We start from the raw sequence: 25,208 nt of genomic DNA, 5'->3' as shown, positions 1-25,208 counted from the left end.
TTTAATAAAAAAATAATTTTAATTACAAGTTTCCGATTTTTAATGACCAAACTCATTCATTAGTTTTTAAGCCACCAAGCTGAAATGCAATACCAAAGGCCGGCCTTCGTCGAAGATTGCTTTGCCAAAATTTGAATCAATTTGATTGAAAAATGAGGGTGTGACAGTGCCGCCTTAACTTTTACAAAAAGCCGGATATGACGTCATCAAAGGTATTTATCGAAAAAAGGAAAAAAAACGTCCGGGGATATCATTTCCAGGAACTCTCATCTGAAATTTCATAAAGATCAGTCCAGTAGTTTAGTTGCTCTACACACACACACGCACAGACACAGACAGACAGACAGACAGACAGACAGACAGACAGACAGACAGACAGACACACACACACACATACACCGCGACCCTCGTCTCGATTCCCCCTCTATGTTAAAACATTTAGTCAAAACTTGACTAAATGTAAAAAGGGTAACCTTCTGGCAAGCTTCATCTTCTCCATCATCTCGTCTGGTTGTTCCCCACAGCTCAGCCAGGGTGTGCTCATGCGCAGCTGTGAAAACACATTCAACAGCACTTATAAGTCACCAAAGATTAAACAGTAATTTAATCACCGAAAGCGTTCAGATCTACATAATAGATCGAGTGCAATAGCAACAGTCAACAGCGCTTTTAAGTCACCATAGATAACAGTAATTTAATCACCTTAAGTGTTCAGATCTTCATAAGACAGGTGCAATAGCCTCGCAGTTAAGATAATGGGTGGAGACTTTTCCGATCTCCCAGGTCAACTATTTGCAGACCTGCTAGTGCCTTATTTACCTTTGTGTATACACATACGCACAAGACCACGTAGATGCACAGAAAAGATCATTTAATCCATGTCAGAGTCTGGTGGGTTCGAGAAACAAGAAAATACCAAGCATTTACATCATGTACTTGATCATTTATTATGCATATTCTCTGTAGAATTATCCAGTTACAATTAATGCTGCAAGGGAAACAGGAGAGAGAAAGAGAGAGCAAGACAGAGAAATAACAAAAAAGAAATGACAGACACAGAAAAATAATTTAGTCATTACTTACCTGGTTTCTGGGCAGAATCAAAGGTGTGAGAGAGGGCAGCTTGGCTGGAGAGTCACTCAAGGAACTTGGCTGCACAAAACACAAATTAGAAAGTTATAAAAATGGAAGACTCACATGCAGATGCATACAGACACAGATGCAAACACACAAGCATTCACAACCCCCTCCCCCCTCCAAACCCTTCCCTGAGGCACAGATGCAAGCACAAATACATTCACCTACTCTCTAGACCCCCCTACCTCCCCTCCCTGCAAGATGCAATCACATACATCCACCCCCACCATCACAGACGCAGGTTCAAACACACATACATCCCCCACCCCCCCTCCAGCCCTCCCCTTAGAAAGACAAATCATACATACATTCACCTAATTTGAACAAATCCCATGCTGCAGCTGCATACCACCCAGTTGGGTGGGACCCACTTTCGCCTCATTCACCTCAGCCACAGCCTCCAGTTCTGCCTGTCCATTCATCTATCTATCCATCCATCCATCTGTCAATCAATCAGTCAGTCAGTCAGTCAGCCAGCCAGCCAGCCAGCCAGCCAGCCAGCCAGTCAGTCAGTCAGCCAGCCAGCCTGCCTGTCTGCCTGTCTGTCTGTCTGTGCGTTCAAATCCTACACAAGGCACTTTACTCACCTTAGAATCTGTCTCTCTTCCCAGCAGACTGACGTCTAGACGGTACAGTAACACAGGACTCTTGTGGCAAGACACTGACAGCAACATCTGTAGCAGTGACGCCAGCAGCTGTCTGAAATGTCAAAGAGGCACAGATGAAAGAGACATAATAGCATGAACAACAACAACAAAAGTTCCACTAAGTTTATTCGTTATCATTGGATGAAGCAACATTTGTAAATTACAGGACTATGAGTATTAGGCGCAACTTTTTTCCTCCACTTAAACCCCTGAGCCCTATTGACCGGTATATGTAAGGCTAACGACGTGTACACATGTACCAACATGCTATACAAAGAAACATAACACCCGCTCTCTTGTGGTATGCATGTTTCTGCTACTATCACCCTGGCAGAGTTTCCTCTCAGACATCAAAGGAGTCGGTCTTATAGGTAAAACTTGGTCATTGACCGTGGGTAAGAAGGTAACTGTCTGTAAACTGGGGCAGGCAGCTGGTCTCAGAGCTTGACCCGAGGTCACCAGGCCAACCAGCTGTTACAAAGCACCTGCCTTTGATCTCACCGTACATCGGGAGCAAAAATATTTCCGCTCTGTGTTCTTCCTTTGATGTGCGGCCAATACACAGCAAGCACCTATTGTGTGGAGGGTGAGAGCTGGGGAGGGTGGATGAGCCATGAAGTCAAATATCGTCAAAGACCTTTTTGCAATAAAGAGAGGAGCAAACAATCTCAAAGGCCGAGGCATAAAACACAAACAACCTACTTGTTCTTGGGCACAGAGTTGAAGGTCAGCAGCAGACCGATTTGATGGAGCCCTACGGACAGCAGTAGTTGTCGAGTCTGTGACGTCTGCCACAGCGGTTTGACCGACAGGTCAGACACCTTCAGCTGAACTTCCGTCGCATGCTTGGTGATGCTCAGCTGGAAAACATAAAAGTGTAAAAAAATGAAGGTATTTTCGCTCATATTTTCTACATTGTACTGTACAGTTGATTATCTCTTTGCAGACCCTCCATTATTAGGGGGCCGGGTAGCTCAGTTGGTACTGAGCACTGGACTTGTGATGCTAGGGTCATGGCCAGGGCGGACATGGGTCAACTTAATGCACAGACTCAGAGACGGTATCCATGTCCCAGCCCGTGTGATTCGATTTTCGCTCATACCGTAAAGTACCTTGTAAGCGCCCAGTATCGAGTAAGCGCCCACCCCCCACTTTTAGTCCAAAACCGTGCATAGGGTATAGTACCTTGTAAGCGCCCACCCCCCACTTTACACCATTGAAATCAGAGAAATAAAAATTCCGCACTTGATCTGCTCGTTTTGTGAATGATTTCCCTTTCTTGCAAACCCTATCACGTGTGTCTGCACGCCTTGGATCTAAACGCCTGCAAGTCAATGATTACAAGATGCTGCGGATCAAATCGTACACCGTTGCATTTAAGCTGTCAGCGAGTCTTGACTATTTGGATAATAACGCCAATGGAAATGTGTCGCAAACAGCAAGTGAGTTTGGGGTAGATAGAAAAAGGATACGAGAATGGCGAGAGAATCGCGATACCCTGTTACGTCACCAGGCCAGAAAGGAAAAGAAGAAGCGAAAGTTACATGGCGGTCGAGACGTCAGATCAGAAGAGGTAGATGAAGGTGTGTTAGAATATCTTGATCAAGAGCGAGCGGAAGGGCGTGTCGTCCGCAACAAAGATTTGCAAAGAAGAGCCTTAGAACTGGCTGGTGGACTGGACATAGACGAATTTGTCACATCACCTATGTGGCTGAAGCGTTGGAAACAAAGGCATGCTGTCTCCACTCGGCGAGGTACCAATACCAACCAGACGTACCCCTTGTTCAAGGGAAACAGAGACACAGTGCGGCCGACAGCGGCACCTCTGCAGACAAGACTGAAAGGATGCGACAACATTTGTCTCCCCAAGCTCTTCACAATTTGTTCATTCATATTTATAAGTCACTTCAATAACTATACCAAGAAAACTAGTTTATTCCATGTATTCTCCAAGTTAAATTTTAGTGCCGCACATTGCCTTAACTTACCAAATCAATCATGAGAGAGATGTTGTCCTGTGACATGGGCAGACAGTTGATCAGGGCATGAGAACATTCACTGTCCCCTGCCAAATCTGAATAAAAAAACACAGACGTCAGTGTATCAGACATGGCACTAACAGATATACAAAACAAGAGGCGAAGCCATCAAGGCTCACGTAAGAAATCGACAAACAATAACACAAACTCAATCACTCTGTCACACACACACACACACACACACACACACACACACACACACACACACAGAAAGAGCATAGGTGAAACTGTGCAAGAAAGCGAGACACTAGATCTAGATCTGTCTGTCTGCATGTAGCCTACTTACAGGGACACGACTGCCAACTAGTCTCGGCCCGCTCAAAATAATAATGACCGAGACTTTCAGTACTTCCTTCGCGTGACGTCTAACCCTCTTACGTCATAATGTGACGTCAATGTAATGTGACGTCTTCAAATGTTAGAGTTTCTACCACAGACATACACACGCACGCACGCAAGCACGCACATACGCACGCACGCACAGACAGACAAAGTTACGATTGCATAGGCTACACTTACGTGAGCCAACAAGTACAGCGCGCTATAGCGACCAAACTCAAAGGGAAAAAAATGTTTAGATACACGTGCTGTTTTACACATGCTTGAACACTTACACATGTAGACTTTCTCACAACAAATTTCAAAGGCGACTGTTTCATGCATGAATGCATTCAAATACAGAAAAGGACACCAGACCATTGGTATCACAAGATACACAGACATTTGTCAATTAAACTTTAAAGGAGGTAGATTTAACACAGACGGAAACATTAACAAACAGAGACACATGTAGTTGCCGTCTCTCATACACACAGGCTGAAGCACACATACACACACAGATACACACACACACATGCCTGCACGCACGCACACACGCATGCACACACACAGACACACACGAACACACAGGTAGGTAGAATGAACACAGACGGAAACATTAACAAACAGAGACACATGGGTGGCCGAGTGGTAACGCACTTGCGCTCGGAAGCGAGAGGTTGCGAGTTCGACCCTGGGTCAGGGCGTTAGCAATTTTTTTCCCCCTTTCCTAACCTAGGTGGTGGGTTCAAGTGCTAGTCTTTGGGATGAGATGATAAACCTAGGTCCCTTCGTGTACACTACATTGGGGTATGCACGTTAAAGATCCCACGATTGACAAAAGGGTTTTTCCTGGCTAAACTGTATAGGCGTAGATAAAAATGTCCACCAAAAATACCCGTGTCACCTGGAATAATAGGCCGTGAAAGGTGGATGCAGCCCCTATAGGCTGTTGATCTACTGGCCGATGTGAATGCGTGATATATTGTGTAAAAAATTCAATCTCACACGGCATTAATAGGTAACATGAGCCTTGAGTCGCCTTGTGTGGTGAGATACGTGCGCGATATAAATCCTCGTAAATAAAATAAATAAATAAATAAATGTAGTTGCCGTCTCTCATACACACTGACTGAAGCACACGTACATACACACACACACATGCCTGCACGCACGCACACACATGCACGCACACGCACACACACACACACACACACGCTGAAGCGTGCACACACACACACACATGCTGAAGCACGCGTGAGCGTACACACACACACACCATCCCCCACAAACACAGCTCTAGATCAACCCAAACGCTCACCAGCCACAGCCCTCAGTGCATCATAGGCAGGAATCAGCAGATCGTCAGTGTTCCAGTGCGGGAAGACAACGTAGGGAGATGTCAGGTGACACCCTCGTGCCTGGAAGTGAAATCCCAGTCGTTTCAGGAACTGGATGGCTGCAAGACTTCCCGAAACGTCCATTGTCATCTGGGCTGTTACCATGTTGTTGTCTTCTGTGTGAAGCCGCTTCAAGGCAGCATCAAGCTGAACGTTTTGAAAGATGAAAACCACAGCTGCAGTTGAATTTGTTTATCAAAATACATGTAAGGCAATCTTTCCGAAACAAGGACTTTTCATATAGCGGAACTCAATGTTGTGTAAGTACCCGGTATTTACAGATGGAGGCTAATCTTTCAGATGGAAGATCTTGTTTTCAGCAATGGGATACACACAAAGATGGTCAAAGCTCATTCCTTAGCATCCTTACACCGGGAAGGAAAATGGCCGCCATGGCGTATTATGTTATGTTATTCTGCTAGAATGTATATGTATTTGATGTTTAAGTAGCAAGCTTTTATTTATAGTTAATGTGTAAAGCACAGAGAGCATAGATAATACTATGGTTCGTGCTATGTAAGCTGTCATTATAATTATTATTATTTTAAATTGATGGTGCCATGGTTAAACAAGGGATTACAGACTGCATACTTACCATGTCAATGAGAACTGGTATGACTCGCGGCTGGTTGTGATCATTACGTAACAACTTCCCCAGGAACTGCTGCAGCTGCTCATAGTTCTCCTCTTTGCTTGGCACTGGAACAAATGTCGCAGATATGACAAAACATTTGTACAGGCACTTTGATCGGACAAAACATTTGTACAGGGATTTGTATTAGACAAAACATTTGTACAGGTATTTGTATTAGACAAAACATTTGTACAGGTATTTGTATTAGACAAAACATTTGTACAGGTATTTTTATTAGACAAAACATTTGTACAGGCATTTTTATTAGACAAAACATTTGTACAGGGATTCTCATAAGACAAAATATAATTGTTAAAAGCATTTCATAACAATTCTTTTTCATCATTTCTTCTTGTAATTCAGCTTCAAACAAGTACAGTACGCCCCTGTCCAGATTCATCTCATGAAGTCAGGTAAGTGCTACACATCACCAAAACTGTCCTTGCTTACGAGGGGAGGGACCGGCACGGTTGGCCCAGTGGTAAGGCGTCCGCCTTGTGATCGGGAGGTCGTGGGTTCGAACCCCGGCCGGGTCATATCTAAGACTTTAAAATTGGCAATCTAGTGGCTGCTCCGCCTGGCGTCTGGCATTATGGGGTTAGTGCTAGGACTGGTTGGTCCGGTGTCAGAATAATGTGACTGGGTGAGACATGAAGCCTGTGCTGCGACTTCTGTCTTGTGTGTGGCGCATGTTATATGTCAAAGCAGCACCGCCCTGATATGGCCCTTCGTGGTCGGCTGGGCGTTAAGCAAAAAAAAACCAAAAAAACGAAAAAAAAACGGGGGAGAAACTCATGTAATTATCCACATGTTAACAATTCTCCAGTGTTGTCTATATAATGCGGGCATTCACCCGGTCATGAAGACTTCATCACCTACCTAAGTGCAGACCAAAAAACCATTCATCCTACTAGCCACCCGAATAGACCCTATCGGTATTCCAAGCTCTCGTAATCTCTCGCAAACTTCAGAGCATAGCAAAGCATGCGGTACAGCGATCTCGTGCGAGCTGCACAAGCCAAGGTTCGAAGTTCTCGCGATGTTCAAAGCATAACAAAGAGCGTGTCTCGCGAGAGCTGCTCAGATACCGAAAAGGTCTATTAACTCTTACCAGTTCGGGGGTTTTAGGGCATATTTTACAGTGCTGTTGGTGCCTACTTGCCGAGTGGCTATCTGGGGTCATATTCTAAATGAAATATAGAAAGTTATATATCAAATGAAAGGAAAATGAATAAGCTTTTCATATTTGCAAAGAGAATTGTGCTATCTTTAAAGGTAAACATTTTATGGGGGTGACAACATGATTTTTGTTGAAATTTGTACGCCCATTTTTTGGAACACGTGACAAACACAAAGAAGAAATTTTTTTTGTGTTCAGTTTATTTTAGGTATGCTGCTAACTAGTTTGTTTGGGCATTCATTTTACATAACATAGCAAAGTTTTATAGAGTTTTGCTGATAAACAAAAAAGTTATTGTCACCTGAATACCCCCACCCAAATTTCAAAGTTGGACGTTTCATGCCTAAGGCCCCCCCAAAAAAATATTCTGTTTACGGTATCCTGACTGACCCTATTTTTTCGCGCGACCCTAGACTTTTGTTTGGCATTTGGTTAAAAAAATTTGAAAAAAAAAAACAATTGAAAAAAAAAAAAATTTTGAAAAAAAGTTGAAAAAAAAATTTGAAAAAAAAAATTTTGAAAAAAAAAAAAAAAAGGGCTTTGTTTTTTGGCAAAATAACTTAAAAATATGTTTTGGGGAAATAAAAAAAAAATAAATAAAAAGTCCCGACCTACCGACCCTATTTTTTTTGGCCTATGTTACCGTTAACAGACTTTCTTTTTTTTTTGTGCCTAATAATGCATTTCTATAACTAACTTATAACAAAAACCCAGCTTGTTTCAGTCATAAAGTGTGTCTTAAATATGAGTTTATCCACTGTCCGACCCATCCAATGTAAAAAAAAAAAAAAAAAAAAAAATTATAATTAGATAATTGGTCAGTGGAAAACTACAGGGGGGGCATCGTAAGCTTGCTTACGATGGGCAAGGGAGCGAACTGGTAAGAGTTAATAACTAACCAACAACCCCAACCCAACCAACTTTCTCACCATGAGGGATGGCAGATTTGGGGTTAAGAATCTCTCTGCCCGTCTCTTCCTCCAGTTCTTTCTCGGCACGGTCGATTCGCTGATCTAACATGGCGTGCTGAATCTGATTCAGTTTGATCTGACTGTCATGTCCGACCAGCATGAAGGCTCCCCAGATCCACACAGCCTTGAATCTGGAAGAACAGAATGTCAAGGTCAACTGCATTCTTCAGTGTGAGAAGATTAGCAATGGTTTTTATTTCTGGGCAAAAATAAATATCAGCAGGGAAAGATTTTAAGGTTTTAATAACCATAGATTTCAAGAAAACCCAACCCAACACACAACCTTTTAAGGCCTGTCCAGACACTCCCGGCCGACCCTGTCCACATTTGACTTATGCTCAAAACGGCCCCGTTGGGCGCACCGCAGCGTGCAATGATCGCGAAGCGTTATTTGCAGAAGAATAGCGCGTGTTCTAATTTCTATGACACAGACATAGAACGACGGAAATTTGACCAATCAGAGCAAACCAGAGCGATGACGTCAGCTGCTCGCGGCGCGGCAGTCGAATGCAACTGAACCTTCTTGTCAGGTGACCCGCTCACTGATACCGCGTTGTGAAAAAAATCGTCGATGTGTGGCCACTCGGCAAATCCCGCGCGACGCACAAAACGGCCTGCGGCGCATACAGCGTAAAACGGCGTCCAAGTCTGGACAGGGCTTTAAAGTATAGTCCTCCTTATTGCCATCAACTTCATCATACTTACCCATGCATATTTGTGATTTCATCGGCATTGATCTTTGAGGTAGTGATAATAATGTTAAACAGAGATCTTTTCATGTTGAACATAAGGAAACCTAAGCAGACCTGGGAACCCTGTTATGTTCTTGGAGTATTCTAAAAAAACTTGGCGTATTTTCAGAACTATGAGTGCACTCCACACAACATTTGAACATCCATGACTGAAACATGCTTCACACATGTCCGTTGCACCGTTGAAACTAATGATTCTTTCAATGTTTAATGCCAAAAGCTGTCATCATTGATCAAATGCCGAGTTATAAAGTTATTTTTAATCACTAAAATAAACAGTGCCCCAGTAAATAGACAGGAATGCGCTGGTGTAGATAAGCTGTCTAGGAATGTTATTCGTCATATTATTTTTCGACCGACCGTTCTGATCATATTTTAGACAAAAAGGCTTAAAAAATACGGCAAAATCGTATGGGTTCCCAGGTCTGCCTGAGCTACCAGCATTTTAGCACATGGTTCATTATAGTGTCACAAAAAAAAAGAAAAAAATTCTTCTTTGAATCTGTACTACCTTGATAGAAGTAACATTCAACTGAGTACAGCAACCGTGCATGTTCATCTATCGTAAAGTATGTTGTCCTTGTGAACTGAAAAAACAGCCAGCTGTGCAGCAATGAAAACAAACAAGCAAAATAAGTGACTGTCACCTGTCATCCTCTCTGAGAGCACTAACAGCAGAGGACAGGGCACCAGAGATGTGGTCCTCTTTCTTCAGGCTGTGGTAGAAGTGGAAGTAGAACTTCTCCATGGCAACGTCTGGCACTTGCCACTGTGTCATCAGTACACTCTGAGCACCTGCAAACATCAAGTCAACAAATGTTACACTAAAGGCAGAAACATGGGTGGGAATGCAAAGTGTTATGAATCCTGAAGAACTGGTGTCCCGAACTGAAAACTCTGCCTGAACAATCTCTCTCAATGCGGTCAATGCGCATGCACTAACATGGAGAGATTAATCAGGTCATGAACAACCTAACCCTAACCCTAACCCTTACAGTAACCCTAACCCTTACCCATGTGGGAATGTGTAAGTGGAGCATATGAGAATGCCCATGTGTGAATGTGTAAGTGGAGCGTATAAGAATGTGTAAGTGGAGCGTGGTCGAATGTCCATGTGTGAATGGGTAAGTTGAGCGTATAAGAATGTCCATGTGTGCGATGTGTAAGTGAGACATGGATGTGTTCATGACTGAATGCGTAAGCACAATGCAAGGAATGGCCAGAGAGGTATGTGGGAGGTGTGTTTATAACCTGCCCTGTTATATAGTGCTATATGTCTTATGTAAAAACAATGTCCTGTTTGTATTATTGTTATGTACCACGCCTGAATTTCTCTATGAGATAATAAAGTATTCTTATTCTTATTCTTATTCTTACCCTAACCCATGGTTCGTTCTTTCAAAGGGTCGCATTTTTTAAGTCCTAGATTGGCGCATGCGCGAACCAACCTCAACCAAACCAAAAAAACAAAACAAAAAGAGAGAAGAAAACAAGTCGCGTAAGGCGAAAATATAATATTTAGTCAAGTAGCTGTCGAACTCACAGAATGAAACTGAACGCAATGCCATTTTTCAGCAAGACCGTATACTCGCAGCATCGTCAGTCCACCGCTCATGGCAAAGGCAGTGAAATTGACAAGAAGAGCGGGGTAGTAGTTGCGCTAAGAAGGATAGCACGCTTTTCTGTACCTCTCTTTGTTTTAACTTTCTGAGCGTGTTTTTAATCCAAACATATCATATCTATATGTTTTTGGAATCAGGAACCGACAAGGAATAAGATGAAAGTGTTTTTAAATTGATTTGGACAATTTAATTTTGATAATAATTTTTATATATTTAATTTTCAGAGCTTGTTTTTAATCCTAATATAACATATTTATATATTTTTGGAATCAGAAAATGATGGAGAATAAGATAAACGTAAATTTGGATCGTTTTATAAATTTTTATTTTTTTTTACAATTTTCAGATTTTTAATGACCAAAGTCATTAATTAATTTTTAAGCCACGAAGCTGAAATGCAATACCGAACCCCGGGCTTCGTCGAAGATTACTTGACCAAAATTTCAACCAATTTGGTTGAAAAATGAGGGCGTGACAGTGCCGCCTCAACTTTCACGAAAAGCCGGATATGACGTCATCAAAGACATTTATCCAAAAAATGAAAAAAACGTTCGGGGATTTCATACCCAGGAACTCTCATGTCAAATTTCATAAAGATCGGTCCAGTAGTTTAGTCTGAATCGCTCTACACACACACACACACAGACACACAGACACACACACACACGCACATACACTGCGACCCTCGTTTCGATTCCCCCTCGATGTTAAAATATTTAGTCAAAACTTGACTAAATATAAAAAGAGGCCATAATAGAATCCGGATTTCCGGCATATATACCCGAAGAATCATAACCATGCAGCAACAAACACCCTACGTACAAGGTGTCTGGGAACACCACCGCACGGAGGGGTTTTGCGGCCAGTGCAGCAAAGAGAAAGAGGGAAATGTTTCTCGGGCTCACGAGGCAGCAAGCATTATGTCTCTATACTGTGTACACTCGATCAATTCAAAACCCATTCCATCCTGAACAAGGTCAAACACATACCAGCAGCTAAAAACACGGCTGGCAGACGGTAACCATTGGCGATGAAGCTTTTTCTGACCGGCGTGAAGCCGCCACTAATGACCACCAGCTGTGCCTGCAGCTTGCTGGTCAGTATGTCCTCCACGGTCACCATGTGAGAAGTGTCGTCTGCGTCCTTGTCAGCCAGGTTGGGGTCAGGGGTCACCAGCAGCATCCCTTCTTCCAGGCAAGCGTGAGTGGCTGAATAAACACAGTGGTGAGATTTTGTCAAAACCAATCTGCCAAGTGTTTAGCTGTGATGATTTTACTTAGGGGGGGGGGGAGAGGGGGGGGGGAGGGGGGGAGGAGGAGGGGGGGGATCTTTTCTCTCTCTCTTTCTTTCTTTTATTTTATTTTTTGTCAATGCCCTTTTTGTGTGTGTATACTTGTTATTTAAAGATGATGAACACAGGGTGCACTACTCTCTCACTGTTATTTAGGTTCACTGGGTATATTCTTTGAAAAGCTAAAACTGCTGTACATCTTTTCAACACTTGTTTTCTCTTCTTGCCTCATACCTCCAGAAGAACCTCGTGAAGAACCTTTTGAAGATTTAAAGTATCTTAGCTCCCTATCATTTGGTTAGCTTATATAGATCTTACCTCTCAAAGAATTTTACCCTGTATACCAAGACACAACTGTTGTGAGATTTGTTCTCATCTGACTGAAGCGTACAGACAATTCTTTACACAAACAGAAGGATGTGAAAATCAAACCAACAAACAATGCGCATTAAGATATTGCTCTGCAATTAAAAATTAGCGAGAGGTACATGCACACGCCATACGTTCACTGTTCTGTGAAGGAATGTCCGATCAAGCAATATAAGATAATTAAAATATTAACATAAAAACATATTTTCCACCTTCGCCCTTCCCAAAACAAAAGCAATCATCAATTAAACATTTTTTTCCAAACCTATGTGAATGATGGCAGCATTTTTAATCTCCTGCAGGAATTTCTGTTTTGTTGCCGCATCACTGACAATGGGATCTGTGTCCAGCAGTTCTCCCACCATGCTCAGTTCACGCTTGGCTGACGTCAGGTCACTGGCTGGTTTCCATGGACGATCATGCACCTGTACACTATTGGAGGAAGACGAAATAAACTCTTTTGTCAGAGAGACTGTTACAGTTGAGGATTATGTTGTACAAAACCAATTCATAATTTCTGTTGTTGATGATAATAATGATGATGATGATGATGATGATGATGATGATGATGATGATGATGATGATGATGGCGACGACAATGACGCCAACAATGATGATGATGACGCCGGACGATGACGATGATTTGGTGATGAGTTTCTGCGAACTTGCGTTCAGTGTAGAATAGTTCTGCCTCGATCCATGATAATGCTTTCCTTTGCAAATAAAAACACTCATGACAGGTGGGAGCACAAGAACAAAACGAAACCTCATCATCTCCCCAAGATTAGACCAACAGGCTCTTCTAAAAAGAGGTATAAGCACACACCTTTCTGGCAACCTTGGCACCCCAAAGACGACACACTTCTCCATGTCACTGAGCTGCTGGAAGGTGGTGACCACCTGAGAGGACGTGGTGATGTCCGTACCTGTCCAGGTGCGTGTGGTGACGGTGGAGTAGGTGTGAGAGCTTAGCACCTTGCCGGGGGCAGCTGGAGTACCTGTCAAAACAAGCAACACCTGGACAAAAGTATATACAGTGAAACCCCCCTTTGCAACCTTCAAAAACCTAAGAAAGTCCGGTCTTAAAAGGGAGTGAGTCTTAAAACTGGGGTAAATTTACAGAGGTTATGACCAGAAAATCTAAAAACGCAAGGTCTTAAAAGGGGGGTTCCACTGTAAAAGTATATGGTCAAACCTGTCAATAATGACCACCTAACATACAAACCCAAAGTAGTTGTTAAGGACAGGTGGTCACTATGGAAAGGTGAATTATATAGAAAAAAAGCTTGTTTGGAATCCAAATTCTTCAGGGTGTATGGTCGTTGTGAGGAGGTGGTCGCAAGGGCAGGTTCGACTGACTGTACACAGGTGAAGGTTCACACACGTTTGTTGTAGAAATAGTGTGAAAACAGTAATATTTTAATGATTTGTTACCTCAAATAATGAGAGAGCACCTGTCAAAACAATCAACACCTAGATAAAAGCATATACACAGGTAAAGGTTCACACATGTAGGCTGTAGAAATGGTGTTAAAACTGTGATATTTTCATGACATTTTACCTACAAAGAATTGAGAGACCTGTTGCAAATCATTACCAATAAATGGGGCGGGGATGTAGCTCAGTCGGAAGCGCGCTGGATTTGTATCCAGTTGGCCACTGTCAGCGTGAGTTCGTCCCCACGTTCGGCGAGAGATTTATTTCTCAGGGTCAACTTTGTGTGCAGACTCTCCTCGGTGTCCGAACACCCCCGTGTGTACACGCAAGCACAAGACCAAGTGCGCAACGAAAAAGATCTTGTAATCCATGTCAGAGTTCGGTGGGTTATAGAAACACGAAAATACCCAGCATGCTTCCTCCGAAAACGGCGTATGGCTGCCTAAATGGTGGGGTAAAAACGGTCATACACGTAAAAGCCGTGGGAGTTTCAGCCCATGAACGAACAAACAAACAAAATTACCAATAAATACAAAGAGAAGGAGAAAGAAGATGGCAGTGAAAAAAGGGAGAGTGGAAAGAGATGACAGGAGAAACAGAGCACACACATGCACACACACACACGCACACGCACACATGCATGCACGCACACACACACACACCCTCCCCTCCACACACACACACCCTCCCCTCCACACACACACACACACACCCTCCCCTCCACACACACACTCACACACAAACACATATCACTGACCAACAGTATGCACTTGTTCCCCGCTGGCACCATTCTCAATGATGTCAGGCAGGTGTGGGAGCAGCGGACTGACCCCTGGCTTGTCGAATGCACCAGGGGGGGAGATAGTGCCCCCTGACCTGAACGTCGTTTCTCGGCTGATCAGGGCCTGGCGGGAAAGGGGCTTGCTTGGAGTGTGCAAGGCCCCTGATGTCAGCAGTCTGGGGTTTGAAACCTATATTCAAAAAAGAAAAACTATATTTCAGAAGCAGTGATGGCACTAATATTTTGTTCAAACTGGTACACAAACTTTTATGATGAAAATTATCCAGAAAAAAAAGGTAGGCTGGTCATTGGAACCAGTAAGAGTCCAACTCAGAGTACTGGTTTTGTTGTTTTACCAGCGAAAAAAACGGTAGTTCTAAAAATCAACTGGTAGGTTATACCGGCAGCCAATTATTTTCCGGTATCTTTTCATTTCAACCGGTAAAATATCGGTAATTACCGGTTAACGCCAATACTGAGAAGCTCTCCATGTCTAATGGTTCTGCTTGAAATTCTATGGTTCTGTGTCTGCCATGCTCAAAATTTGCTAAATAAAATTAGACAACTAATTTAAAAAAGCTCCTTTTATGTGTTCGATCAACGCAAATCTCAGAAAATTAGGTCTTAAAACGGGGGTAAATTTACAGAGGTGACGGGCGCAGTGGCCTAGTGGATAATACATTGGCCTCCTAATCGGAAGGTCGTGAGTTCAAGTCCCGGCCGCCGCCGCCTGGTGGGTTAAGGGTGGAGATTTTTCCGACCTCCCAGGTCAACTAATGTGCAGACCTGCTAGTGGCTTATCCCCCTTCGTGTGTACACGCAAGCACAAGACCAAGTGCGCACGGAAAAGATCCTGTAATCCATGTCAGAGTTCGGTGGATTATAGAAACACGAAAATACCCAGCATGCTTCCCCCAAAAGCGACGTATGGCTGCCCAAATGGCAGGGTAAAAACGGTCATACACGTAAAAGTCAGGGGAGTTTCAGCCCATGAACGAACAAACAAACAGAGGTTATGAACAAAAAATCTGAAAAAAAGGTATTGAAAAGGGGAAAGTCTTAATGAGGGGGTCTTGAAAGGTAGCTGGATTCCACATATGTCCTTTCTTTACCAATTATAGAAAACAGTTGTTACGGTGCTATTATTATGCCCGCCCCAATTCATTTAAATTCAGAGAGCTTTTTTCCACTACAAAAAAGAGTTTATTGCTAAAACTCGCAAAGTTCATGACACTTGTCATGGACTGTTTGAGAAGCGAGTAAAATTTAATTCTCTTTTAGCTTTATATTCCGTTATCTGTTTTGTGTTGTTTGTAATAGTATTTTTGTCCTTATGTTAACCCACCCATCACCCCCCGCCCCCCCTCTCCCTTCCCCCCATTTCCCATAGTAAAGAAATGTATGTAATCACTTTGCACTTGTAATGTTTTATTATTTTTTGTATTATTATTATCATTATTATTATTATTATTATTATTTAAGTTATTGAGACATCCCAGTGCACTAAGGGATTTATAGAGCAAATCGAGAAAATTCATTATTGAACGAAGCGCATAGCGCTGAGTTCAATAATTATTTTCGAGATTTGCTCTATAAATCCCTTAGTGCACTGGGATTGTTTCAATAACGATATTGTCAGTACCGCCATAGAAAAAAGAAGATTCCAAACGCACACTTTGCTACGCGCATTTGAATAGGTATAACTGTGTGGTCAGGTCGTGTACAGTAAGATCTACTTTTGTGTGGGCCGGTGTCTCAAGTGTGTCGTGCTTTCGTCACACGCATTTTAATTTCTGTTGGTAAATTCCAGTGTAGTGTTAAAGCTGAACAGTGATGATCTTTCAGAGAGACCTCATTTGAACTCTGAGAAAGGACTCTGCTCTTCATTATTTGCGATTCGAAACCTTCAGTCGAGCGTCGATGGATTGACTGTGCGGAGTGACTCCCCTTGAATTGACTACCCCACGACACGAAGGACTCGACTGTTCGCACATTTTCAAAATAAATGTGGCATATATCTCGTGTTGTATCTTCACTCATCGGGGAGTCTGATACTAAATATGAACGGTAAGAATGCTCTGAACCCTACACGTATTATATCCCCATCGTTTTTTCGTTCACATTTGCCCAACATGTTAATTTGCTGAGCGGGGTTTATGTCGTCTGCTACTGCTAGGCTAGAACAATCGAACCACTGCAGTCTGCACTGTCACTGAGTCTGCACGAATAAGGCAGCCTGGTAATAAGTCTTATAATTATATGGTAAGAACGTTCTGAACCCTACACGTTTTCGATTACGATTGTTCTTGCCTTGAAATAATAATTCGGAAACCATTCATTTACTGAACTGATGTAGTCGTATTTCAGTGGAGTCTGCTAGAGTCGATCGAATCAGTCTTCCAAATGCTGTGTACGTTATCGGAATAACACTTGTGTTTTCTGTTAGCCGCTGGGAATTGTATACTAACTCATCATTTGGAAATGTGGATGATAAGCTACATGCCACTAACACGGCATATTATGAGAAGAATCTATGCAAGTCGGCGAAAATGAGATGAAACACAGCGGCTTCTAGTTTTAGATCACTGGCACTGGCACAGGCACATGCAATCTGTCAGAAAAAAACCCACTTCTGCTTTAATTGAGAAGCAGGGAATTTATGGTCATTTGGTATTGTGGAGAATATAAGCTACATGTCATTAATTAATTCTGAGGATGAGAGTACAGTCTCGCTTTGGCAAAGGGCGTAAGAATACGCTCTGTGGAAAAGTTAGCGCACTCCAAGAGTGCGCTAACAGATTTAAGCGCATCGCCATTAGCCAATCAACTGGTTCACATCAGTCATGTGACACCAGTACTTACTGACAATTATTATTATTATTTATTATTATTATTGTTGAATTGTTTCTTGTATTGTTTTTGCTCTCCCTCACCCCTCAACTCCCTTTTCTGTACATAGTCTGATTTCTTTTTGTTTTAGTTCCTTTTATTTGGTGTTGAATGAAATGTGTTTTTATTGTGTTTTTTAATTTTCCATGTACCCTCACGGGGTTTTATTGGAATAAATAAAACTTGAACTTGAAACTTGCAAGCGATGCCCCTGACTGGAGGGTGTCCTTACAAAAAACAATAAATCAGTCCTACAATGAAAACTGCCTTAGTCTTCCTTTACGTTATTCTCTGAAGTTTGATCTGCTTTCCCTTGTTTCAATAAAAAAAAAAAACACTAAGGCAAGCCTACAATGTCATGTGTAACTTGCCTCAATGTTTCTACAGAAAAAGCAAGGTAAAACAAGGTAAAGTAACTCTCCCACAACCAATAACAACCTGACAGTTATTTCTGTGAATTGGTCCATTACCTGTTTCAGGTTGAGTTGGTTGGGATCAAAACCAGGAGAGAGGGGACTGAAGTTGTCCACAGGACTGCTCATCAATGGGTTCGAGTTGCCAGGCAACAGTGCTTGTGAGATCAGCTTTCGTAGGCCACCTTCACAAAAGAGAAAAAAGTCACATAAAGCGAGACATTCAGTCAAGGCTAACACCCCCAAAAAAGTTTTTAAAAAACTGGAAGGCCAGGGTCCATGGCGGCAGGGCAAATGGCCTGCTAAGGGGGTCTGGGGGGCAACACCCCCCAGAAGCTGAGGCTTTTTTTTTTATCTTGTCGAGGCAAAGAACAGCTTCTCCTGGTACCAAAATGTATGTCAATAAATGATAAAATAATACACATTTTGCCTCCATTACCATCAAAACTGAAAAGAAAAAAAATTGGTGTTAAAAGTTTTATTTTAGGAAACCAGATTTTCCGGTTTAAAAAGTTTTCAAAAACTGGATTTCCGGCAAGAACCGGAAAGGTTTTAGCCCTGTGTAGTCAATCTGTCGAATTGAAACTAAAACATCAGCACTGGAAATGTAAAAAATAAACCTTTTTTTTGTTGTCACATTTACAAATTCACATACTACACCATTTTATATTTCTTCATAACAAAAACTAAAAATTCTTCCGATTTCTTCATATGTATGCTTCAACCCACACTCTAACCCATATCACAGTTCCATTTGGAAACTTTGGCAGAGACGTTGTGTGTTTTCATTTTCTTTAAAAAACAAGCACTTACTCATTTTATTACTCAGAAACTGATAATGACCGACACCACATAATCATTATCATAAATTATTACCTTTCCGACTCTGGGTCCTTTCAAAATCTAGGTCGTCACGGCGACGCAATGCTGCCTGTTCGTTCTGCACCACGCGGTCAAGCTGCAAGAGGCAGGGGATGTAACTCAGGTTGAAGCGTTTGCCGATTAGAGTGCCCCGCCAATCTTGCAGTGCTGAGAAGGGGCAGTGATGAAGCTCCTTGTCCGGAACGATCACTAGGTTGCGGGGCTCCTCCATCTGTACAAGTGTCAGAAAAAGGGAAAAATCAGGCTGAGGACAAGGATAAGGCATCATATAGTCCTGTGAGGTTACCCTCATGGAAATTCAAGCTGCCATACAGTGCAGCGCTACCAATTTTCTTTTCCTATTTTCTGCATGTGAGTACAGTGGAACCCCCCTTTTAAGACCCCCCTCCCCCCCCCCACCCCCAATTTAAGACTCCTCCTTTTTAAGACTCAGACTCAGACTTTCTGTTCATAACCTCTGTAAAATAATGTACCCCCATTTTAAGACTCCCTCCTTTTTAAGACCTGATTTTTTTCCGATTTTTTTCAGGTCTTAAAAGGGGGGTTCCATTGTATTCATGTTTCCAAGCCCTGAGAACTTTGCTGTGAACTGGGGATCTTTATCTTGGGATCTGTATCGAGTGCATGCGTGCACACTGGGGTGTTTGGACACTGATGAGAGTCTGCGCAAAGTTGACTCTGGGAAATAAAACCCTCGTCAAAAATAGGGGTCTAACAATCGCCGATAGCAAGAAATTGGTTTCAAGCCACCGCTGCTAGTGCTATGGACTGGGTAGATAAAATAAATCTTTTGTTACGAGGGGAAAGGCATACGCGTACATACAAGCTTTAAGTGTGTAAAATAAATAAATAAAGAGAGCAACAGTGAGGGGTGGCATAGAGAGAGAGAGAGAGAGAGGGGGGGGGGGGGGGGGGCGAAGACTAAGTCCCCAAAACAGCATCTAATCATCACCTTCATCAAAATATCTTCCACAGGTGACAGCAGAATTTCGTACAACTGTCGCTGTGGAGACTTTCTTGGTGCAGGAGACGATGACGGCGATGATACCTCTTTCTCCACCACCTTTTCTTCACTTTTTCCTTCATCCTTTTTACCGTTATTCTTTTCCAGACGTTTCAAATTCTGCTTCCTCAGATGATCAAGGTGAGCCCCTCTGAGCGGCAGCGCTCGACTCTCACAGGTGGTGAAGTTGTCGGGCTGGTCTTTGTCGGTTAGCAGTTCAGTCAGTAGACTGGTCACCTGGTATTATAATGACAAAGAGTTTATTACTATATTTTCAGCGAGTCCGTAAATGCATGATCATAAACCATAGATTTTGCTACCAAGAAATAAATTTGAGAACCTTGTTTGCCACAAACAGAACATTTTAAATCTAAGGAAGGTAAAAATAAATATTGGGACTCTCAGTTTTTGTCATGGACCTTTAATTAATCCTCTTTCGCGCAAGGCAAATGCAAAATATATCTATCAGGAAGCATATCGATTGCATAAAACAATTTTTCTGTAAGCATTACAAAAACAACAACAATCAATGAATTGAAAGAAACAACAGCATGCAATCAAACTGAAACAGACACAAGCAGTAAAGCAAAATTGAAAAAAAACTTAACTTTCAATTACAGTACGTGGAACTCCTTTTTTAAGGTCTTCTAAAGGAGGGAGTCTTAAAAACGGGGGGAAATGTACTGAGGTTATAGACGGGCGCAGTGGCGTGGTGGTAAGACGTCGGCCTCCTAATCGGGAGGTCGTGAGTTCGAATCCCGGTCGCTGCCGTCTGGTGGGTTAAGAGTGAAGATTTTTCCGATCTCCAAGGTCAACTTATGTGCAGACCTGCTAGTGACTTAACCCCCTTCGTGTGTACACGCAAGCACAACACCAAGAGCGCACGGAAAAGATCCTGTAATCCATGTCAGAGTTCGGTGGGTTATGGAAACACGAACATACCCAGCATGCTTACTCAACGAAAGCGGAGTGAGCTGACTCTTCTCTCAGAGTATAGTGCGGGGAACCCGAATGGGCAAACGAACTCACACGTAACCAGAAAAATTCTGGAACGCTGAAGAAGAAGTACAGAGGTTAGGCCCACACAAAAAAATAGTCTGTTTACGGTATCCCGACCGACCCTATTTTTTCGCGCGACCCTAGACTTTTTTTGGCATTTGGGGGAGAAAAAAAAGAAGAAAAAGAAGAAGACAAAAAAAATCTTTGTTTTTTGGCAAAATAACTTAAAAATATGATTTTTGGGGGGAAAAAAAATCCCGACCTACCGACCCTATTTTTTTTGCCTATGTTACCGTAAACAGACTATTTTTTGTGTGTGGCCTTATGAAAAGAAAATCTGAAGTACCAAGGTCTTTAAAAGAGGGAAGTCTCAAAAGGGGGTTCCACTGTACACCTGTTCCCTGAGGCCCCCCCAAAAAATAGTCTGTTTACCGTATCCCGACCGACCCTACTTTTTCGCGCGACCCTAGACTTTTTTTTTGCATTTGGGAAAAAAGAAAAAAAAAGTCTTTGTTTTTTGGCAAAATAACATAACACATTTTTTTGGGGAAAAAAAAAAATTTAAAAAAAATCCCGACCTACCGACCCTATTTTTTGGGCCTATGTTACCGTAAACAGACTATTTTTTTTTTGCCTAAGCACTCACCTGCTGTCTCATGCTGGTTTCTTTGAAGGATCTCCCCGTGTAGAATCGAACCAGACCCACGCCTGGCTGAATGACCCATAAGAGAAGAGCATGTTCCAGGAGAGAGTAGAAAAGCACTGTCCCACTCTGCTGCGACACAACTCGGTGCATACGGTCGTACGTCCATGCCTCGTGGTGCACGTCATGGAAGTGTGCCACACCCGCACATGTCACGTGATGGTTGGGTAGCTGCGTCACTGTTCTCTTTCTGTTGAGGAGGAGAAAATGATTATTTTCAGGACATGATAAACTGGTAAGATGGGAAAATACATCATTCAAATAAATTTATCAAGAAAGCTGAAAATTATTTTCAGCTTGTTTGACTGGTTGTTGCTCTCAGAAGCTTGCATTAGCAGTAGAGAGAGAGGGGGGGGTGGGAGGGAGAGCGAGAGAGCAAGAAAGAGAGAGAGAGAGAGAGAGAGAGAGGGGAGAGAAAGAAAGAGAGGGAGAGGGAGGGAGAGAGAGAGAGAGAGAGAGAGAGAGAGAGGGGAGAGAAAGAAAGAGAGAGTTGGAGAGGGAGGGAGAGAGAGAGAGAGAGAGAGAGAGAGAGAGAGAGAGAGAGAGAGAGAGAGAGAGAGAGAGAGAGAGAGAGAGAGAGAGAGAGAGAGAAAGAGCGAGAGCAAGAGCAGTAAGCCTGCTTTCTAATAGTTCTAACATACTCACACACAGATATGCAAACACATATTTGATATAAATGCATCTACATACATTTGCATAAGCATGCACAAAAATCTTCACCGACACATATACATGTACATGAAAACACAGACAGGCAGAGACAGACCCACACCTTCCCCTCATTGTTCTTACATTTTTTTTCTGACCATATTCTAAAATATACATCAGTCCCTCCCTGGGCGAGGGCTGGTTGAAAAAGAAACACTCGTCTGTATTGCTTATGCCACAACCCTCGCAAAAGAAAATTTGATTTGATTTGATTTGATACATCGCACCAATCAAAACACCAATCCCCTACCTGTGAGCTTCAGCATACTGCAAAGCCTCTTCTTTATCCCCCATCTTGGCAAGCACAGTCAGCATACCGTCATTACACTGCGACAACTGTTCATAGTACTCCCGGGGACAGTGCGATTTCTCTTCGTCGTGCTCGCTGATCTTTTTCTCGAAAAACGGAATGAGCTTGCTGAACGCCTTTTGAGCGTGCTCAATCTCGGACAGCTGGGTAGAAGTGCACTGAATGCAGGCCTGGTGAAAGTCAGCCATCATGCGAACGTCGGCAAAGTCAAGGTCGTCGGCCATGGTGATGGCTTGCTCGAAGAAGTAGAGGCTGTACTGACTACGCCCCAGTGCACGGTATGCTCTCCCCAGCTTGCACAGAGCCATAGCCTTGGTTCTGAAAATAGACGGAGAAAATCATCAAATCAAAAAATCAATGTTCAAATACAGCTGAAAAACATCTATCCTAAAATTTTCTAAAAAACAAACAATAAACTGCATTTGTTCAACACCATCCAAACCCTAATTCTAAACCGTATATACTTTAAGAATGTTAACCCACGCCAAAGTCGATAAAAAAAAAAGAAGAATTATACACTGTACTCAGAAAAAACCCATACAGAACAAAATAAGAAAAATCTCTCCATTCATTCAGAAGAAAGAAAAAAGTAGACAGTGAAAAAACAAAAAACAAGAAAAAGAGCAAACCGACAAATAAACTAAGGCCTAAAAAAAAAATAGGTGTGGTTACGGTAACCCGACCTACCCTATTTTTAGAGGCCGATCCTATAACTTTTTATTACATTTGTCAAAAAAAAAAAAAAAAAAAAAAAAAAAAAACGAGTGCAAAAAACACAATGCAAGCGAAAGCGCCCGAGTCGCGCACTTATTTCCCTGTCAAGTAGGTTTAATTTGTACACATTAGAAAAAAAAGTTTAAAAAAAAAGTGATTGCCTACCTTCCTACCCTATTTTTTTTGGCTATGTTACCGTAACCACACATATTTTTTTTGGCTATGTTACCGTAACCACACCTATTTTTTTTTTTGGCCTAACAAGAAAAACTAAGATCGGAAGCCAAACAAATCAAAATCGTTTCGTGCACACAATCTCACCTGCTTTCATTATGCGTGCAGGCATTCACCACAGTCTCATACTGTTTCACAGCCTTCTCATAGTCCTTCTTCAGCATGTAAGTGTCCCCAAGCATCTCATTGGCCATTGCCACCATCTTGGCATGCCCCATGGTGGTTGCCATGGCAATGTGTTGCTGATGATACATCACAGCTGTAGGCCAGGTGCACAGCCCTGCATAGACACCACCCAGACAGCCGTACGCTTGGGCTGTGCCGCGTTTGTCCGAGTTCTGTTTGGACATCTGCAGGTAGTTTTCGTAGCAGTCTAATGCCGCTGACATGTTGCCCAGGATTTCGTTCAGCATACCTGTGTTGTGGTAGGACTCAGCCTGTTGTGAAAGAGAAACAGAATTTTTCTTTCTTTCTTCTGATAAATGAAGAGATTGGTTTTTTTCTGTATGGTTTTTTTTCTGAGTACAGTGTAATTCTTCTTCTTTTTTTATCAACTTGACCATAGACAAGAGTGAAGAATTCGCACACCAACCATCCCAAAACAGAGAGACTGCTAACCTTCCAACATTCTAAACAAGAATTGTACATTTATTGCCTGGCCAGCATCTTGCAAGCGACTTTCGTAGACGATTTTGAGATAAGTTCATTATATATATCATAAGTGATTGTCTGTCTGTCTGTCTGTCTGTCTGGTCTGTCTGGTTTTCAGACCTGTTTACCCCCAAAAGTGTTTTAGAGTAATGCTCAGCCCCAAAAATAGTAATCATGGCACAAAAATAGTAATCATCCAGCATTCGTCGCCAATTACAACGCACATGACAACTGTGTCTGCGAAACACAATCATGCACATATATCCATCATTCACAAACAAAACACATCAGTCAGTTTTTGTAGTCATCATAATTTCAAAGAAGATCACATCAAAAGCACATGCATCACTGATTCTTTTTCTTTTGCTCGTAGTAGGCCTTTTTCACCACTAGAAGGCTCTCCAGCGTCTCATCAGACAGACATGATCTTTGGTCAGTCCTGTGCTTTTTCACCCCATTTTGCCATTGAAAAAAACAATGCCAAACATGTGAATTAATAAAAACAAAATTATTCTTTTATTTTTTAATTTTTTTTAAAACTTTTTATTTATTTATGAAAATCGTAGTCTTGACACGGATAGCGGAATGGCGTATTTTTTGCAGAAAATCGTAATAAATTACGGCAAAATCGTAAGGGTAAACAGGTCTGGGTCTTGTCTTGTCTTGTCTGGTCTGGTCTGGTCTGTCTGTCTGTCTGTCTGTCTGACTGTCTGACTGTCTGACTGTCTGTCTGTCTGTCTGTCTGTCTGGTCTGTCTGTCTGTCTGTCTGACTGTCTGTCTGTCTGTCTGCCTGTCTACTTCAAAGACCAGTGGGTGGACGTACTGTAAATGTAACATTTCATCTAATCATAAATTAAACGTTCCAATAACCTACCACTGTTGTTTTTTGATTTAGCACACCAATGATTTAAGATATGCTTAGAAATACAATACAGACAAACGCAGACTCAGACAGGACATTAACGCAGCTAGACTAATAGACATATATACTATAGACAAATATATACCTAACACACAAAAGAGATCAACAGAAAAATCGTTATTTCTGAAGTGTGACTTCTACCCCCCTCCCCTCCCTCTAACACTTTCTACCCCACATATGTTGACCAATTTGTTTTTAGCT

At 42.3% G+C, this 25,208-nt stretch overlaps 1 protein-coding gene across 1 annotated transcript in view; it reads right to left on the bottom strand.

Annotated features, from left to right (window-relative positions):
- LOC138948626 (tetratricopeptide repeat protein 28-like) overlaps positions 1-25,208 on the bottom strand; it is a 38,332-nt gene that overhangs the window by 4,654 nt on the left and 8,470 nt on the right. Inside the window, exons 7-25 of the mRNA XM_070320191.1 lie at positions 23,521-23,870; positions 22,426-22,803; positions 21,411-21,657; positions 19,715-20,002; positions 18,757-18,973; positions 17,938-18,065; positions 14,555-14,768; positions 13,187-13,358; positions 12,626-12,792; positions 11,690-11,908; positions 9,726-9,873; positions 8,285-8,457; positions 6,137-6,240; positions 5,463-5,688; positions 3,773-3,858; positions 2,487-2,644; positions 1,725-1,836; positions 1,084-1,152; positions 474-550 (exon numbers count right to left, since the gene is read on the bottom strand). Of these exons, the coding sequence (XP_070176292.1) occupies positions 474-550; positions 1,084-1,152; positions 1,725-1,836; positions 2,487-2,644; positions 3,773-3,858; positions 5,463-5,688; positions 6,137-6,240; positions 8,285-8,457; positions 9,726-9,873; positions 11,690-11,908; positions 12,626-12,792; positions 13,187-13,358; positions 14,555-14,768; positions 17,938-18,065; positions 18,757-18,973; positions 19,715-20,002; positions 21,411-21,657; positions 22,426-22,803; positions 23,521-23,870 (3,533 nt within the window). The remainder of the gene's footprint in view (positions 1-473; positions 551-1,083; positions 1,153-1,724; positions 1,837-2,486; positions 2,645-3,772; positions 3,859-5,462; positions 5,689-6,136; positions 6,241-8,284; positions 8,458-9,725; positions 9,874-11,689; positions 11,909-12,625; positions 12,793-13,186; positions 13,359-14,554; positions 14,769-17,937; positions 18,066-18,756; positions 18,974-19,714; positions 20,003-21,410; positions 21,658-22,425; positions 22,804-23,520; positions 23,871-25,208) is intronic.

The sequence above is a fragment of the Littorina saxatilis genome, linkage group LG15, assembly GCF_037325665.1.
Source record: "Littorina saxatilis isolate snail1 linkage group LG15, US_GU_Lsax_2.0, whole genome shotgun sequence".
Lineage (NCBI taxonomy): Eukaryota > Metazoa > Mollusca > Gastropoda > Littorinimorpha > Littorinidae > Littorina > Littorina saxatilis.
Note: the sequence above shows the minus strand (reverse complement) of the source record. Positions and strands in the feature narration are given on the sequence as shown.